Here is a 14,509-nt window from a genome sequence, read left to right on the forward strand (position 1 = left end):
TGCCCGCCCCGGCGCGGCGGGCGGGCGCGCGCGCTGATTGGTCGAGCTGGCCGCCGGCACCGCCCCCCCGCCCCTTCGGCCGTACTTAAAGGCGGTCCGGGGCGGGCGGGGGCGGTGCCCCGAGTTCGAGCCCCGCGCCCGCCCGCTCCGCTCGGCCCCGCTCCACTGGGGCGGCCCGGCCCTGCCTGGCCCGGCCGCAGGTGAGCGCAGGCTGGGACCGGGACTGCGAGGGGGGCGGGCGACGGGGCCCGAGGCGGGGGGGCGGCTCATCCGTGTGGCGGCTCATCCGTGTGGCGGCCCCTATGGGGCCAAGTAGGGGCATGTGTGGGGCAGGGCTGGGGAGCAGAGAGGGCACTGGGGGCAGGTGCGTGGGGTAGGGCTGGGGAGATGTGGGGGGCCTGTGTGGGGCAGGGCTGGGGAGCTGGGGGGAGCCCATGTGGGGTAGGGCTGGGCAGCGGGAGGGTTCATGTGGGGGCAGGGTTGGGGGCCCAGCCGGGCTGCTTGTCAGGAGCGGGTGCCCCACGACCCCCAAGGTGCCTTGCACCAGCCCCACAGGACGTGGCTGTGGGCCCCACCAGGGCTGTAAACCCTCGCAGAGGGGCTGCGTGGAGGTCCCACCCCATCCCTCTGAAACACTCCTCTGCCCCCCCACCGGCACCCTGACCCACGGCTGCCAGAGACCCCGAGGCGCCCGGACTGGGGCGTGGGGCGCTGCTGGCCGCCTCGCGATGGGCCGCCGCGGTCCCGGCCCCGAAGGGAAGGACGCAGCAGCGCCTTGCCCCGGGTTGTGCGGCTGCTCGGTGCTGGGGAATGTCTGACACGCAGCCTTCACCCAGCCTTCCCGAGCACGGAGCACGCTGGTGTCATCTTACAAGCCTTATATAGCCCGCACGGGCGCGGGGAGAGCGGGGCGCGCTGGCCCCCCGGCCCCGCTGCCTCCCGGCTGCGAGCCCGGGGTCCCCGGCCCTCGGGGTGCGACATTCGCCCCTTCCTTGCAGGGGCAGGAGGCAGGGTCTCAGAGGGACCTCCCGAGGCGCCGGAGGGCTCCCCTCGGGTGCCGTGGGGCCGGGAGCCTGGGGCTGACCCTGTGCCACCCGTGCCTTGGCTGGCTGACAGCTGTCAGCGCCGTCCCGCTGGCACGCAGGCTGGCGCGGGGATTCCCTCCTCGCCAGAGCCCCGGCTCCGCGTGCGGAGATGGGCTTGCTCCCAGGTAGCATCTGTTCAGCCAGCTGCTGGAGCACGAGCCTGGCTGCGCTGCCAGTCCGCTTGGTTGGCATCGCGCAGCTACTGCGCTGCTGATGCTAATTCACCCAGTGAAAATGCTTCTGGTTTCCATCCTTCCACACCTGCTGTCACTTCTCCATGGTCTGAAACAGTTTTGGCTTTCAGCGGTGTGAGCTTCCGGGGTGCTGCTGCGTGGGAGAGCACACCCCAGGTTTGGAGCGGGGAGAGCAGAGTCCCTGAGTGCGCTGAGCGCGGCAGTTGGGCTGCATCCAGCTCCTCAGTGCTAGTCAGCGTTAGCCTGGGCCCCTCAGCCATAGGAGATGCTGAGGGCTTTGGGGTGCGTCTCTAACCGCAGTGTGGGATCGTCGGGGCGGAACCGGTCCTGGAAATATGACCTGTCTCCTCCTGCCCCATCCTGCTGGGTGCTGGGCCCCTGCTCAGTTGCTCACCCTGCGTTGTTCCCATGCACCATAACACCGAGATTGCACCCTCTTTCCTTGCAGAGATGGGTGAAGTGGAATCCTACAAGGTGATTCTGGATGGGCCTGCGCCCTGGGGGTTCAGACTGCAGGGAGGGAAGGATTTCAGCATGCCGCTCTCCATCTCCAGGGTAAGAGAAGCTGAGCCTCGGTAATGCCCATCCTTCTTCTGCCTCTGTGGGGGGGGGGGGGAAGAGTGTGGCTGCTAGGTCCAGGTGACTGAGGCAGCAGCTGTATGGGGATGTGGATAAGCCAGGACCCTTGAAGTGCTGAGTCCTGCCATGATCTCACTCTACCTAACCTCTACTGAACCACCCTGTCGCCTTATCAGCCCCAGTGTGGCAGGGGACATGTGTGCCGGGGGTGTTCCGGGCAAGAAGCGCAGCAGAAATTTGAAGTACTGCAAAGCCTCAGCAGAGTCGCTCTGGCTGCTTGGGGAGGCAGGGGAGGCCTCTTCCGGAGCCTGTCCGGCAGCTGGGGGAGGGGAGCCGCTCTTCCAGCGTCCGAGCCGCGCGGCTGGCCGCCTGGTCCGGACCGCGACGCTGGGCTCGGCACCCTGGGGTCTGGGCTTGCGCGGCGGGGTCAGTCCTTATGTCTTCCCTCCCGCTGCTCAACTTCCAGCCCCGGTGTGAGTCCGAGCTCGTGCTGGCCCGGGAGCGGGCAGGGAGAGGAGGAAGCCCGTGCTGCTGCCTGCTCTGGGATGGCCACCTCCAGCTGCAGCACCGGCCCGTTTCTCCAGCGCTGAACGTGTGCTGCTGGCTGCTCGTGGCCAAGGCCCTTGGTGCGAGCCATGCTTGCCCAGGTCTGGTCCCGGGCCACTCGCGTGCCCCTCTCACTGGGGGGACCAGTCCCCATGTGTGTGCTAGCGGGCGGCTCCAGCTGCGCAATTGCCTTATAAGCCCTGGAATGTGTCTGCGTCGCCCGTGCTGCTGACGCTGCGGCAGCTGGCACGGGAGGCTGCTTCCCGAGCGAAGGCTTCGCTCGCGGGCGCCGAGCGCTGCACGAGCACCCGCTCCTTGGCACGAGCCGGGCGCCCCGCAGCTGTGCCGGAGCGTGCGGGTCCCCGCAGCGCCCCGGCAAGGTGCGCGGGCCCTGGGCGCACCATGCGTGGCCGGAGTCACCGGCGCCGTTCCCCCGAGGCCTGCCGATCCTCGCCGAGCTGAGGGCTCCGCACTGAGAAGGCTCCAGCGAGTTTATTCCCTAAAAAATGTTTCTCTTGGCCGCGAGCCAGCGCCTAACAAAGGCTCTGATCAGATGGAGGAGCCTCCGAGGGCCCGGGGCAGGGGCCTCGCGCAGCGGCGGCCCGATGTGCGCGCAGGCCGGTGCTGCGGAGACGCTGCCTTCCTGGGCAGGGCCGGGCCGGGCCGGGCCGGGCCCGGGGCGTGCTGCCCGCTCCGGGGCTGGAAGCAGCTCCCCGAGAAAGCCCAGCCCGGAGCCGGGCAGCTGCGCTGCGGGGATCAGCGAGGGCGTTCCTGGGGGACGTAGGGCCGCAGCGGTGCCCTGCTCCGCGGCGGGAGGCATCGTGGAGGACGAGTGAGGGCAGAGCAGCGCGGGGTGGACCGGGGAGGCTGCTGGCCGAGCCGCTTCAGGGCGCCGAGGGGCTCGGCGGCCGGTGGGCGCTCCGCCGGGCATGGGGTGGCCCGGGCTCGCAGAACAAAAGCCAGGCTGGGTGGGGAGGGGAGGAAGGAAACCTCAGTTAGCGGGGCCGGGCAGGGCACTCGGCCCCGCGTCGCAGGAAGCGGGAGGCCGGCAGCTCCCGGCCTGGCCAGCGCCTGCACGAGGGGCTTCCTGGCGGGCCGGGCCGGGGGAGCGCGGCGGGGCCGGCGCCTGCCCTCGGCCGGCGCGGGCTGGGTGCGGCTGCGTGACGCAGCCTGTCGAGCTCTCCCCTGCCCGAGCAGCCATGTGAAAACCTCTCCCGGCTCCTGCCTCCGAGCCCACGCAGCTCGGCTCCTTCCCCAGCCTCCGGGGCAGCAAGCCGGAGCTTGCCAGGCCCCCGAGCGGCCGGGAGCCGGCCCTGCTGCTGAGGGCCGGAGGGCACCGTCCTGCCCGGCGCGGGGGCGGGTGCCGGGCCGCTCGGGGCGCCGGAGGGGCTGCCCCGCTGGGGATGGCAGCAGGATGCCGGCAGAGCCACGCCAGGGTTTATCCAGCGTGGGAGCGGGACTGGCTTCCGCGCGGAGGACCGGTGCTCCGGCTCACCTGGGGAAGGGGTGCGCTGCCAGCGGGGCGGGCTGGGCTCCGCGCATGGGCGGCGAGAGCCCGATGCTCGGCGGCGGGGATTTTCCAGCCCTCTGACGGCGCTGGGAATCTGGCTCGCTCCTTTTATGTTCATGTCGAACGGGACTTGAGGAAATACTTGGGCCTGGTCCAAGTTGTTCCGTGCTGGAGGAGCAGCAATGGCTGCAGCTTGCCCACGTCTGTCTGTCTGTCTGTCAGTGCCCGGGAGCCGTGCTTGCGGCGGCGAGCTCCTGCCCCCGGGCCCGGCTGGCCTTCGGCGCCGGACGCCCGGGCCGAGCGTGCCGGCGGGAGGAGAGGGCAGCCGAGGCGAGGCGAGGCGCGGGGCCGGGAGGACGCTGCCGGGCCGGGCGGGGGAAGCCGGCGGCCGCGCTCCCGGCCGCCCCCTCCTCGGGCAGGGCCTGGCTCGCTGTCAGGCTAGTGCCGAGCCCGGCGCTGCTCCCCCCGCCCTGCCCGCGGCCGGGCCGCCTGGAGCCGGGAGAGGGCTGGAGGAAGCGGGGGCGGGCGGCTCCCTGCCCCGGGGCGGCTGGTGCTGCGCCGCCGCGGCGTGAGGTAACGTCTGGGCGGCCGCGGCCCGGCCGGGCGAGGCAGGGGGTCTCGCTTCCCACCGCGGGGACCCCGGGGCGGCGGCGGCGCCGCGGGGCGGACGTGCTGGGGTGCCCGGTGCTCGGCCGGCGGCAGAGCCCCGCTCTCGCGTCCCCGCTGCCCGCCCCGGCTCTCCCTGACTCCTCTGTTTTGCAGCTGACTCCGGGCGGGAAGGCGGCCCAGGCTGGCGTGGGAGTGGGCGACTGGGTGCTGAGCATCGACGGGGAGCTCACCAGCTCCATGACCCACATCGAGGCCCAGAACAGGATCCGCGCCTGCGGGGACAGGCTCTGCCTCACCCTGAGCAGGTAGGGTCTGCGGCGGCCCTGGGGCGCCACGAGCAGAGCCAGGGCCCTCGGCCCGGCGCGGCCGCCCTGAGCCCGGCGGCTCCGCGGCGCGGAGCAGGCTCCGGCCCTGGGCTCGGGCTTCCCCGCTCGGCTGGACGCGGGCCTGGCCTGGCCGCAGGGGTGCTGGCTCGGGCCCGTCGCCCCTGAGCCGTGAGGCAGCGGCAGCCGGCCGCGCATCCTCGAGGGCAGGCCGGTGCCCCGTCCCTCCGGTGTCGTTGGCCAGGCTCTGGCGGATGCTGGGCCTGTTCCATCACCTGCCTTGCTGTTTCCTCTCTTGCAGAGTGCAGAGTGCCCTGGGGAAGCAGCAGAAGGTACGTGTTGCTCCCGATGCTGCTGGCAGCAGCTCGGTCCTGTGCAGGGGGAGGGGAAATGTGAGCTCAGATAGAGGGAATAGACTTTGCTCCTGGGGCCTGCAGGCTTCTAGGGGATCAGGGCACGTCCCGAGGGCTGGAAAACTCCCTTCTGGAAGAGCAGCTGCAACCCCCGGGACCACCAGGAAACTGAGGGGGCAGGACCAGCCCAGCAGTGCCCCCAGCCCCCAGCTGCCGTGTCTCCGTGCCTGCCCTGGTCGCGGGTGCAGGCAGGGGTGCGGAGGGGCCCGCGGCAGGGGAGGAGGCCGGGCAGGTGCTGCCGTGGGGCCCCGCACTTCCCGGTGCCAGGGAGCGCCCTGGGGCAGAGCGCGCTGCCTCCTGCGGCTGCCCAGGGAGGCAGGGACAGGGCTGGTGGCTCCTGGCAGAGGCCAGCTGCAGGCCTTCTCCCCCCCGCTTCCCGCGGGATGATGCGTGAGCAGCGTGTGTGCATGCGTGGCCCTCCACAGGGCACTTACTAATTTTTCAGCGACCGTCGGGCCAAGCTGGCAGCCGCGCTGCTGAGCCCGATGGCCGCGGTCTGAACGTGGAGAAGGGACCTGGCCTAGCAGAGCCTGGTGCCCGAGGCACGTGTGCTGTCCGTGTTTGTGTGCCTGGATGTGTGTCCGTGCAGGGACCTGCAGGCGAGGGCGGGTCTGGCTTCCTCACCTGGCTGCCCACCGCACTGCCTGGCCCGGGGCTGCCCCTTGCATGCTGCTTGACGTGTGAGCCCGTGTCCGTGTGTTTTGTGTCTCGCTCAGGATTCACTCCCCTGCTCTGAGCCCCCGAAATATAACTTCGCTCCCAGCACCGCCCTCAACAAAACAGCTCGGCCCTTTGGGGCCAGCTCGCCTCCGAACCCACGGCCCGGGCTGGTGACGAAACCCGTGACGTACGTGCCCCTGGCGCCCACCTGCACCCCCCAGCACAACGGGTACGTTGCTGTCCGTCCTGCTCCCGAGGATGGGCTGGGGGCAGCCCAGGGCAGCCCTGCCTTGCCCGCTGCCTGGCCCCGCTGCGCCCTGCATGCCAGGCACCCACGGGTGGGAGCGGGCGACGGTGCCCGTGCTGCCTGCTCAGGTTTCCTGATGGCTGGTGCTGTGACTGCACGACAGGACTGCCACGTGTGGGGACTCATTGCACACGCACGTGTCTGTTCCTCCCTGGGGGACGTGTCCTCCTGCCCTGGGCAGTGAGAAGCCCTGTGGGGCACAGCCTGGCAGCGTCTGGGTTCATCCAGGGCACTCGCTGATGTCTGCAACAGCCCCACGGCAAGGGGAAGGGGAAGATTTGGCTGTTTTGTGGACGCTCTTGCAACCCTGCTAGCCCTGAGGCTGCGGGGATGGGCTGGGGAAGGGGGAGCCCTCAAACCCAGTGCAGCACTGGCTGTGCCCTGCTGGCTGCAGGCTTGGATGGAGCCCTGGGAAGACGCTCCTGTCTCTGCACGTTGCCTACCAGGCCGCTGCGTGTCCAGCAGGCTGCCGGTCCCTGCCCTCTGGACAGGGCAGCTGTGGCACCCTGAAACTAGGTGAACTAATGATGTGGCCCTGCCAGACTGGGGCCTTGGCTACCCCGTACACCCAAGCCTGTTTCTGGGGGGCTGAGGGAAGTGCAGTCTGGTCTGTTGGTGACTGCCCCTGTGGCTCAGTGTGCTCCCAGCCCTGGGCAAGCCGGGCATGGGTCTCTGGGGGCAAGGGGACTGGTGCAGGCGGTAGATGAGCTCTGGAAACATCTTGGGTGCTGTGGGTCTAATTTCACTTTCCTTTTCTTTCTTTCTCTCCTCCCTTTCTCTTTCCCCCTCTCTCTCCTGCAGGTGCAGAGCCTTGACAAGTCAGTAAGCCTTTTGCCTGTTCTCTCTAGCCTTCCTGCATGCCTCTTGCCCTGTTAGTGCCCTGTTAATGCCCTGTTCTCCAGGGGCAAGGTTAAGCCCAGGGGCTCTGCATCTCCCAGGCTGGCAGCACACCCGACTGGCTGCACCGGTCACTCCTGGCCGTGAGCTGTCCTTGGCCCGCAGTGCTGGGGCCGAGCAGCGCGAGTGCTGCCTGTGCCTGCCCCGGAGCATCGTTGCGCGTGGCCCCCTTCCCTCCCCGAGCTGGGGTCCTGCCGCCTCGGCCTGGCTCTCCGCAGCTTGGGCACCTGGCTGCGCCGTGCACCCTGCCCAGGGCCGGGCAGGCGGGGGGCTCCGGGCTTGGCACCCGAGGTGCTTCCTGGGCTCTTGCGCTGCTCCCCTCAGTCTGATTTTTACCTCAGCTTATGCTTGCCCTGTCCTCTCTCCTCGTGGCCCTTGGGGCCAGTGCCAAATGGTCCGAGATGGAAACAGCCCTGTGAAGACTTCCTTAATGGCCTCAGCCCTTCCCATGCGGAGGAGAAGTAAGGCCGGGGAGGGGGGGGTGCGATGTGCCGTCTGTCAAGCGTTCGCTGCTGTGCCGCCGTTGTTCGCCGGAGGAGGTGTGGGGCAGCCCCCAGGGAGCCGCCACCGCAGGGACCCCCCCGCCGAGGCTCGGGCTGGGGCGCTGGCAGCATAGCGGAGCGTGCTCGAGCCGTGGCCGTGTGCCCGGGGGCCCCTTTGGGAGCGTGGCCCCGTGCCGCAGCGCGGGGGCTCAGTGCCCTGCCCTCTGTCGCTCGCAGGCACCCCCCGCAGCCGCTGAGCCCCACGGGCCTCCTGCCCTGTGACCCCAGCAAATTGAGGCTGATAGAGGACACGGAGGACTGGCGGCCCCGCACCGGGACCTCCCAGTCCCGCACCTTCCGCATCCTGGCCCGGCTCACGGGCACAGACTGCAGTAAGTTCCTGCAGGGGCCCAGGTGTTCGCTGGCTCCCACGGGCTTTGCCCAGGCGGCTGGAGCCCGGCACGGGCTGCGTGGTGCACCATGGCACCCGGGCCTTGGTTTCGGCACTGTCTTGCCCTTTCTGGGAAGCAGGCGGCTGGCGGGGAGCTGCCTTGGGCTGGCCGTGGAGTGCCGCAGGCCTCGTGCGGGCACGCGGTGGTGCCGCTCGCGTGGAGCCCGTCCTTCACCCCGTGGCCTGGCAGGGGTGTGCAGCCGCGGGGCGTTTGGGGCAGGAGAGGCGAGGGGGGAGATGGCAGATTTTCCTTCTCTTCCTGCTCGGCCGAGGGCCGTGGGTGCAGCAGACTGACTCTTTCCTCCTTTCTCTCCTGCTGCTCTCAGTGGAAGATCCTGATGATGAGCTTGTTAGCAAGTCCAGGTAAGCGGTGTGTGTGCCAGGGCAGCAGCATGAGCTCCTGGGCTGCGGCGGCAGAGGCCGAGGCACGGGCTCTGGGACCCCTGCTGCAGGGTGCCCGAGGCTCGGCCCGCCCGGCTGGCTCGCCCTCGCGCTAGCTGCTTGTTGGGACTCCAGCAAACCTCTTTCTTCTCGTCGCTGTAACTTCTTTTCTTTCCCTGCCTCCTCCTTCCTCCCTTTCCCTCTCTGTCCTTCTCTCCAGAGCAAAGTTCTTCACTGAGCTGCAGAGCCCGCGCTACGCTCGCCTTCGCGACTGGCACCACCAGCGCTCAGCCACTGCTCTGAACGTCAAGGCGTGAGGGGCCGGGTCTGCCTGGCCGCCTCGGGTCTGCCTGGCCGCCTCGCTGCCAGCCGGGGCGTCCCCGTGGCAGGGCGTCCCCGCCTGTGCCGGGTGTCCTGGCCAGGACCCTCTGGGTGCTGAGCTGGGGTGGCCGAGCTGCGCCGGGGCGTCCTGGGCAAAGCGGGGCAGGGGGGAGCCTGGAGGCGCTGGCAAAAGCTCTGCTCCAGGTGCTGGAGACTTGTTGGCAGTAGTTGGACCCTGGCGGCGAGACCCCGCAGCCCTGGGAGCTGCGGAGAGGCTGGGAAGCCGGGCAGAGCCAGAGCGAGCGTTGCTGGCGTCCCCGGGGGACGCGGGGAGGGGAGCAGGGGTGGGGGGCGGCTGCGCCCTGCCTCGCGCGGCCGGGGCAGGGAATGGGCAAAGCCCCTGTTTGCGGCGCCTCCGCGCTGCCCGCTGCCTCGGCCCCGCCGTGGTGCTGGGGCTCTGGGTCTGCCAGGTTTGCTCTGCGGCAAATAAAGGCTCCTGTTCTGGTAGCCGGCTCCTTTTCGTCTCTGCCCTGGCGGGGCACGGAGCCCCCGGGCTGCCTCCTGGCTCTCCCTTCTCTCGGGTGAGCGCTGCTGCCCGCGGCTCGGCCGGGGCCGGGCCCCCTCCGGGCGCTGCTTGCCCGCCAGCGCTCCTTGCTGCTGCTGCTGGCTGCTCGCGAGCCCAGCGCTGGCAGCGTGCCGTGGGGGCACAGCCTGCCCCCCCCCCCGGACCAGCTGCTCCTGCCTGGCCGGGGTGCAGGGCCCTGACTTTCCCTGGCTGTGCTGACACTGGGCCCCAGGGCTCCCCGTGCCAGCCCTGATCGAAGCTCCTCTAAGTCGCAGCGAGGCTGGGAGGGGTGTTTGGGGCCGTCATGTCTGAGCGGGTGGCAGCAGCCGCCTGTGTCATCCCCTGGTCAGCCTGGAGCACTGCGGAGCGCTGAGCTGGGTGCCAGAGACCCTGGCGGTGCCGCATCTCTGCGGGGATGGTGGTATTTGGCTCAGTTCCCCCCCACCAAACCAGCTAGCGGGCTGGTGCGGGGGCTCGTGGTGGGGAGGGGGCCCTGCTGGTCCGCACAGCCCCCTGGGCAGCCAGCCCAGGCTGCGGGAGCCGGCACGGCAGGCTGGATTAACTGGGTGTTCTGTAGCCAGGTCTCTGTGCCGGACCTGTCCCCAGGAGCAGCGATGAAGACGGAGCCGGGACTGGGTAAGCAGAAAATTTCCTCCTGGTCTTTTGGGTCTGGAGGGAGACGAGGGAAGAGCTGGTGCTGGGGGATGATTCTTGCCCCGTTATGGGCTGAGGGTGCTGGGAGGCGGCTGTGGAGGGATTGAAAGCAGCATCCTGGAGATCTCTGTGTGTGCACAGCCCCCAGGACCCCCACGGTCACCTCTGGCCCTGCCAGCCGCCCACCCTGGGCTGTGGACCCGTCCTTTGCTGAGCGTTATGCCCCAGACAAGACGAGCACGGTGCTGAGCAAGCACAGCCAGCCGGCCACACCGACCCCCATGCAGAACCGCAGCTCCATCGTGCAGGCGGCCCAGCAGGCGCCCGAGGGCCTCGGCCGCACGCCGCTCTGCTACAAGTGCAACAAGGTCATCAGGTGAGACACGGCCTCTCCTGGCCGGTGGCCCTGGCCGCACCATCCCACGGGGGTGCCAGGCCGTAGCGTGGCTGACGTGGCTCTGTTCTGCTGCAGGGGACGCTACCTGGTGGCCCTGGGACACTATTACCACCCAGAGGAGTTCACCTGCTGCCAGTGCAGGAAGGTGCTGGATGAGGGCGGCTTCTTTGAGGAAAAGGGCTCCATCTTCTGCCCCAAGTGCTATGACACGCGCTATGCGCCGAGCTGTGCCAAGTGCAAGAAGAAGATCACTGGGGTGAGTGTGGCTTAGCCCTTGTCTGCCCTGTGCTATTTTGGCATCCTGGTTGTCTCCACGTCCCTGGCTCTGTCCTGGGGCTCCCCTGCTCCTTTCTCCCCTGCATGGGGGTCCTGTGTGGCACAGGGGGTCCAGCCCCAGCTGAGAGCAGCTCCCTTCCAGGAGGTCATGCATGCACTGAAGATGACCTGGCACGTGCAGTGCTTCACCTGCGCAGCCTGCAAGACGCCCATCCGCAACCGTGCCTTCTACATGGAGGAGGGACAGCCCTACTGCGAGAGAGGTAGGGGCTGGGGCCCTGTGTGCACTGCCCCTGCAGCTGCTGGGCATCACTGGGTGGGGGGTGAGCGGCCCTGCACGGCAGGACTGTCCCCGGGGAGGGCAGGGGCCCTCCCGCAGCTGCCAGCCCTCCGGCCCGGTCCCAGTCCTCCCGCTGCCGGCTGGTGCCGCTGCTGCCGCGTTGCCATGGTGAGGATGGAGGATGTACATCAAAGGCGAGCTGCACGCCGGGAGACCAGGCTCGCCTCCTTCCCGTGCCCTGGGGGCGGCTGGGGCAGCTGGGGACACCCTGCACGGTGCAGCAGCCTCTCCCCCTGCGCTGGCTGCATCACGCCGTGGGGCCGGCACGTTGGGGCTCGTCCTCGCTTGGGCTGGGAGCGAGATTTCCCCAGACTGTGCCTGTGGGAGCCAGGCTGTGCTGCAGCCCTGCTCCCCTGGGACGAGGGGTTGTAGTGCTGGGGACCACTAACTTGGGCTCTGCCTCCCCTTGTAGACTACGAGAAGATGTTTGGCACCAAGTGTCGTGGCTGCGACTTCAAGATCGATGCTGGGGACCGGTTCCTGGAGGCATTGGGGTTCAGCTGGCACGACACTTGCTTCGTCTGTGCGGTGAGCCACATACCTGCCTGCCACCCTCCCTCGGTGCTGGCAGGAGGCTAGCGAGGGGCCTTGGCTCCCTTCTGCACTTGTGCAGCCCGTGGGGGCTGCCAGCAGCCCGGGGTCTCTGCTGCAGTGAGGTTTCCCCACTTTGATCTGTGCCGGTGGCTCCAAACCCCATGCAGCAGCTCTGGGCCTGCTACTCCTTGGTGTCTGTATGATGCTGGTGCTGAGCCATGGTCAGGGCAGCAGGGGCTGAGCCGCAGGAGGGGAGACCGGGTGCTGGCTCAGCCCCCCTGACTGCGTGCGCTCTCTCCTCCCCAGATCTGCCAGACCAACCTGGAAGGGAAGACATTCTACTCCAAGAAGGACAAGCCGCTGTGCAAGAGCCATGCTTTCTCCCACGTGTGAGGGGCGAGACTCCGGCTGTGCCCACACATGCCCCTGGCCCTGCATGCTCCTCTTCCCCCCTCCCCTGCCCCCAGGGAGCCAGGCTGGGAACTCGCCCCTTCCCCTTGCTCCTGCCTCTTCCCTGGCGGCTCCTGGTCCTGCTCCAGCCCTTAGGCAGCGTGGGGCCCTGAGCCTCTTCTGGCTGAGCTGCTTGTTCTGCACCCTCTGGCTGGCCCTAGGAGCCAGGGGAAGGGAACGCTGCTTGGGTTTCCTGCCCCCGAGCCGCTCAGCGTGGTTGCCGCGGCCGTGCTGAGGCTGGAGTTGGGGCAGGCTGCCGCAGGGCTGCTCCCTCACTTGGATGGGGCCCTGCTGCCTCGGCAGCTGAGCGCTGGGGCAGGGCTGCTCCCCGCGCCTCCCTGAGCGGGTGAGGACCAGCCCCCCAGCAGCGGTGCCAAGCTGTTCCCACCTTACCTGCTTTGGTCTGTGGGGCTGGAGAACCAGCGCTCTCCCTGCGGGGGCCCTGCCTGCAGCAAACCCACAGCCGAACCGTGGCCACGTTGCAAACCGCTGCGGTGGCTTCCTACCCCAGCCAGCCCTGGCGGCAGCGCGGTGGTGGTGGGGTCTGTGCCTCGCGCCTGCCGCTGTGGTGTCCCCGCACCAAGCTGCCTCCTGCCCGCCCGCCCCACCGAGGCTGGGCGGGGGAGCCGGCTGCAGCGGGGCTGGCCTGCGGCTGCCTCCCCTGCCTTGCCGTGGCCCGGGGCACCGGGCTGCCTGCCAAGCCCGCCTCGGCCGCGGGCTGGGAGCGTTTGCGCTGATGTCCAGCTCACAGGCTCCTCCGAGGCTCGGAAACGGCTTCCTACCAAAGAGCGTGTGCCACCACTGTCCCTGAACTGTAAATGCCTCTCCCAAACCCACACTCTCCGGTCAGGCTGTGTCTGATGTAGCCACGGTGCTTTTAGTGCCTTTAATAAACACTTCTCTGCAAACGCTGGCTGTCTTGGGGCCTGTGGCTTTGCCGAGGGAGGTGCAGCGCAGCTGGGAAGGTCACACGCAGCCCTCGCCCCTCTCCCAGCTGGAGCCGGGCCCCTGGGCCTGACTCAGCTCCCTGAAGCTTTCTTGGGAAAGTCTGATTTCCCCTCTGCCTATGTCAGCCAGGATTGTGCTGGACAGACCCCGTGTCCCCTAGGCCATCCCATCCCTCCCCGTTTTTAGCACGCAGCGACCGCTCCTCGGAGCAGGGATGCTAACGGGGGCAAAGCTGCAGTAGGCCTAAGCTGAGGGGGAAAAGGGGGGCGTCAAAGCTGAAGCTGAGCTCAGCTCTGGCCCCACAGGGGCTTACACACTTACCTGGCGTCATCCTGCCCGTCCTGCTGCCGCTGTGCCCTAGTACCAAGGCCTGTGCTGGCGGCAATAAGTCACTGGGCCCAAGTGGGACAAACGCGTTGGTTCTGGACATGCTTTGGTGCAAAGCGGCCAAGCGTTCCCTCAGTAAATACAGCTGTTGTCCTGAAGGATGGGTGAGAGGCAGGTCTGGCACCTCCACTTGGAGCAGGCTCCAGGGGCAGTGAGCGTGCGGATGAGCTGCTCTTGCCGCTCCTATCTGGCAGCTGTAACGGTCATTAATATCTGCAGCTCTTCATGGGATGAGCAATTGTAAGGAAAATTGCATCTTGCTAATCTGCTGGAAGGTTCTGCCGGGGCAGGGTCGGGCTGCGGGAAGCCAGCAGCTCCCCAGCCCGGCTGAGAGCTGGCCAGAGGCCGTGGCGAGGCGCAATGCTCCGTCTCCATGTTGCCGCCTGGAGAAACGGGAAAGCCCGTCAGAGACTGAAGGGGAAGAGCAGGAATAACTGAGGCAGGTTTGAGCTGGCACAGCAACAGCCACAGCCTGGCAAAGCTCACTGGAGAGCGGCAAAGGCCGAGCAGCCCTGGCGGCGCTGCCCAGGCAGACAGCGGGTGAACCCCGCTCAGCTGCGTCGAGCCACGTGCAGGCGGAGCGGTGCCGGGAAGGTAAAAGCAGTGCATCGGCTAAAAGTGCCTGGCTGGTGCTGCCCGCGGGGCCCTCCGTGTGCAATCTGCTTTAAAGCCGTCAGCCAGGATTTTGGCTGCGCAAAGGGAGGACAGAAAACCAACCTGGGACCAGGCAGCGTGGGAATCGCCAGCACGGGCTCAGCGGGATGCTGCGTGCAGGCTACGGCTCCCCCAGGGCAGGAGAGGGGTGAGGAGGGTGAGGAGCAATAAGCCAGGCTGCAAAAAGGGACAGAAAGCCAGCGCTCGCTTGGCAGGTCCAGAAGCGCGGTGCCTGAAGGTGAAGGGCAGGGCAGGAGCGCCTGGGCACGGCCCCGAGATCAGGAGCAGCGGGCAGGGGAAGGTGGGGCGGCTGCAGCCAGCCCGCGCAGGCAGCCACGGGGCTGGCGCTTGGCGGGGGCTCAGCCCGAGGGGACGGCGGGGACGGAAACACGGGGCTGAGGGCAGGCATGGGGCAGGAGGGGAGGCAGCCATGCGCGGCAGAGCCCAGGCTGCCAGGGTAGCGTGTCCTGGGAACAGGTTGTGCCAGCTCAGCCGCAGGGTGCCCAGCCTTGGAGCGGGGCCAGGGCAGAGCCGGGCAAGCTAGCC

At 68.7% G+C, this 14,509-nt stretch overlaps 1 protein-coding gene across 5 annotated transcripts; it reads left to right on the forward strand.

The window, feature by feature from the left end:
* Positions 1-115: 115 nt before the first annotated feature.
* On the forward strand, positions 116-12,882 carry PDLIM7 (PDZ and LIM domain 7). Of its 5 annotated transcripts, XM_062586966.1 has the most exons (14): positions 116-200; positions 1,728-1,834; positions 4,677-4,828; positions 5,148-5,178; positions 5,976-6,148; positions 7,028-7,048; positions 7,843-7,997; positions 8,383-8,419; positions 9,901-9,959; positions 10,119-10,353; positions 10,450-10,630; positions 10,793-10,913; positions 11,403-11,518; positions 11,831-12,882. In XM_062586966.1, the coding sequence occupies exons 2-14, from the start codon at positions 1,730-1,732 to the stop codon at positions 11,915-11,917; spliced, it is 1,473 nt and encodes a 490-aa protein (XP_062442950.1). In that variant the 5' UTR covers positions 116-200; positions 1,728-1,729; the 3' UTR covers positions 11,918-12,882. The 5 variants fall into 5 exon arrangements, with proteins under 5 accessions (XP_062442950.1, XP_062442951.1, XP_062442953.1 ...); XM_062586967.1 differs by lacking the exon at positions 7,028-7,048; XM_062586969.1 differs by lacking the exon at positions 5,976-6,148 and having other exon boundaries at positions 7,028-7,044.
* The last annotated feature ends 1,627 nt before the right edge of the window (positions 12,883-14,509 follow it).

This window comes from Rhea pennata, chromosome 14, assembly GCF_028389875.1.
Source record: "Rhea pennata isolate bPtePen1 chromosome 14, bPtePen1.pri, whole genome shotgun sequence".
NCBI classification, from domain to species: domain Eukaryota; kingdom Metazoa; phylum Chordata; class Aves; order Rheiformes; family Rheidae; genus Rhea; species Rhea pennata.

Bases quoted from the DNA above. Each gene is read 5' to 3' on its own strand.
- PDLIM7 (XM_062586966.1), top strand. From the start codon at position 1,730: ATGGGTGAAGTGGAATCCTACAAGGTGATTCTGGATGGGCCTGCGCCC. The intron at 4,829-5,147 runs GTAGGGTCTGCG...CCTCTCTTGCAG, and splicing joins CTCTGCCTCACCCTGAGCAG to AGTGCAGAGTGCCCTGGGGA. The intron at 7,049-7,842 runs GTAAGCCTTTTG...TGTCGCTCGCAG, and splicing joins TGCAGAGCCTTGACAAGTCA to GCACCCCCCGCAGCCGCTGA.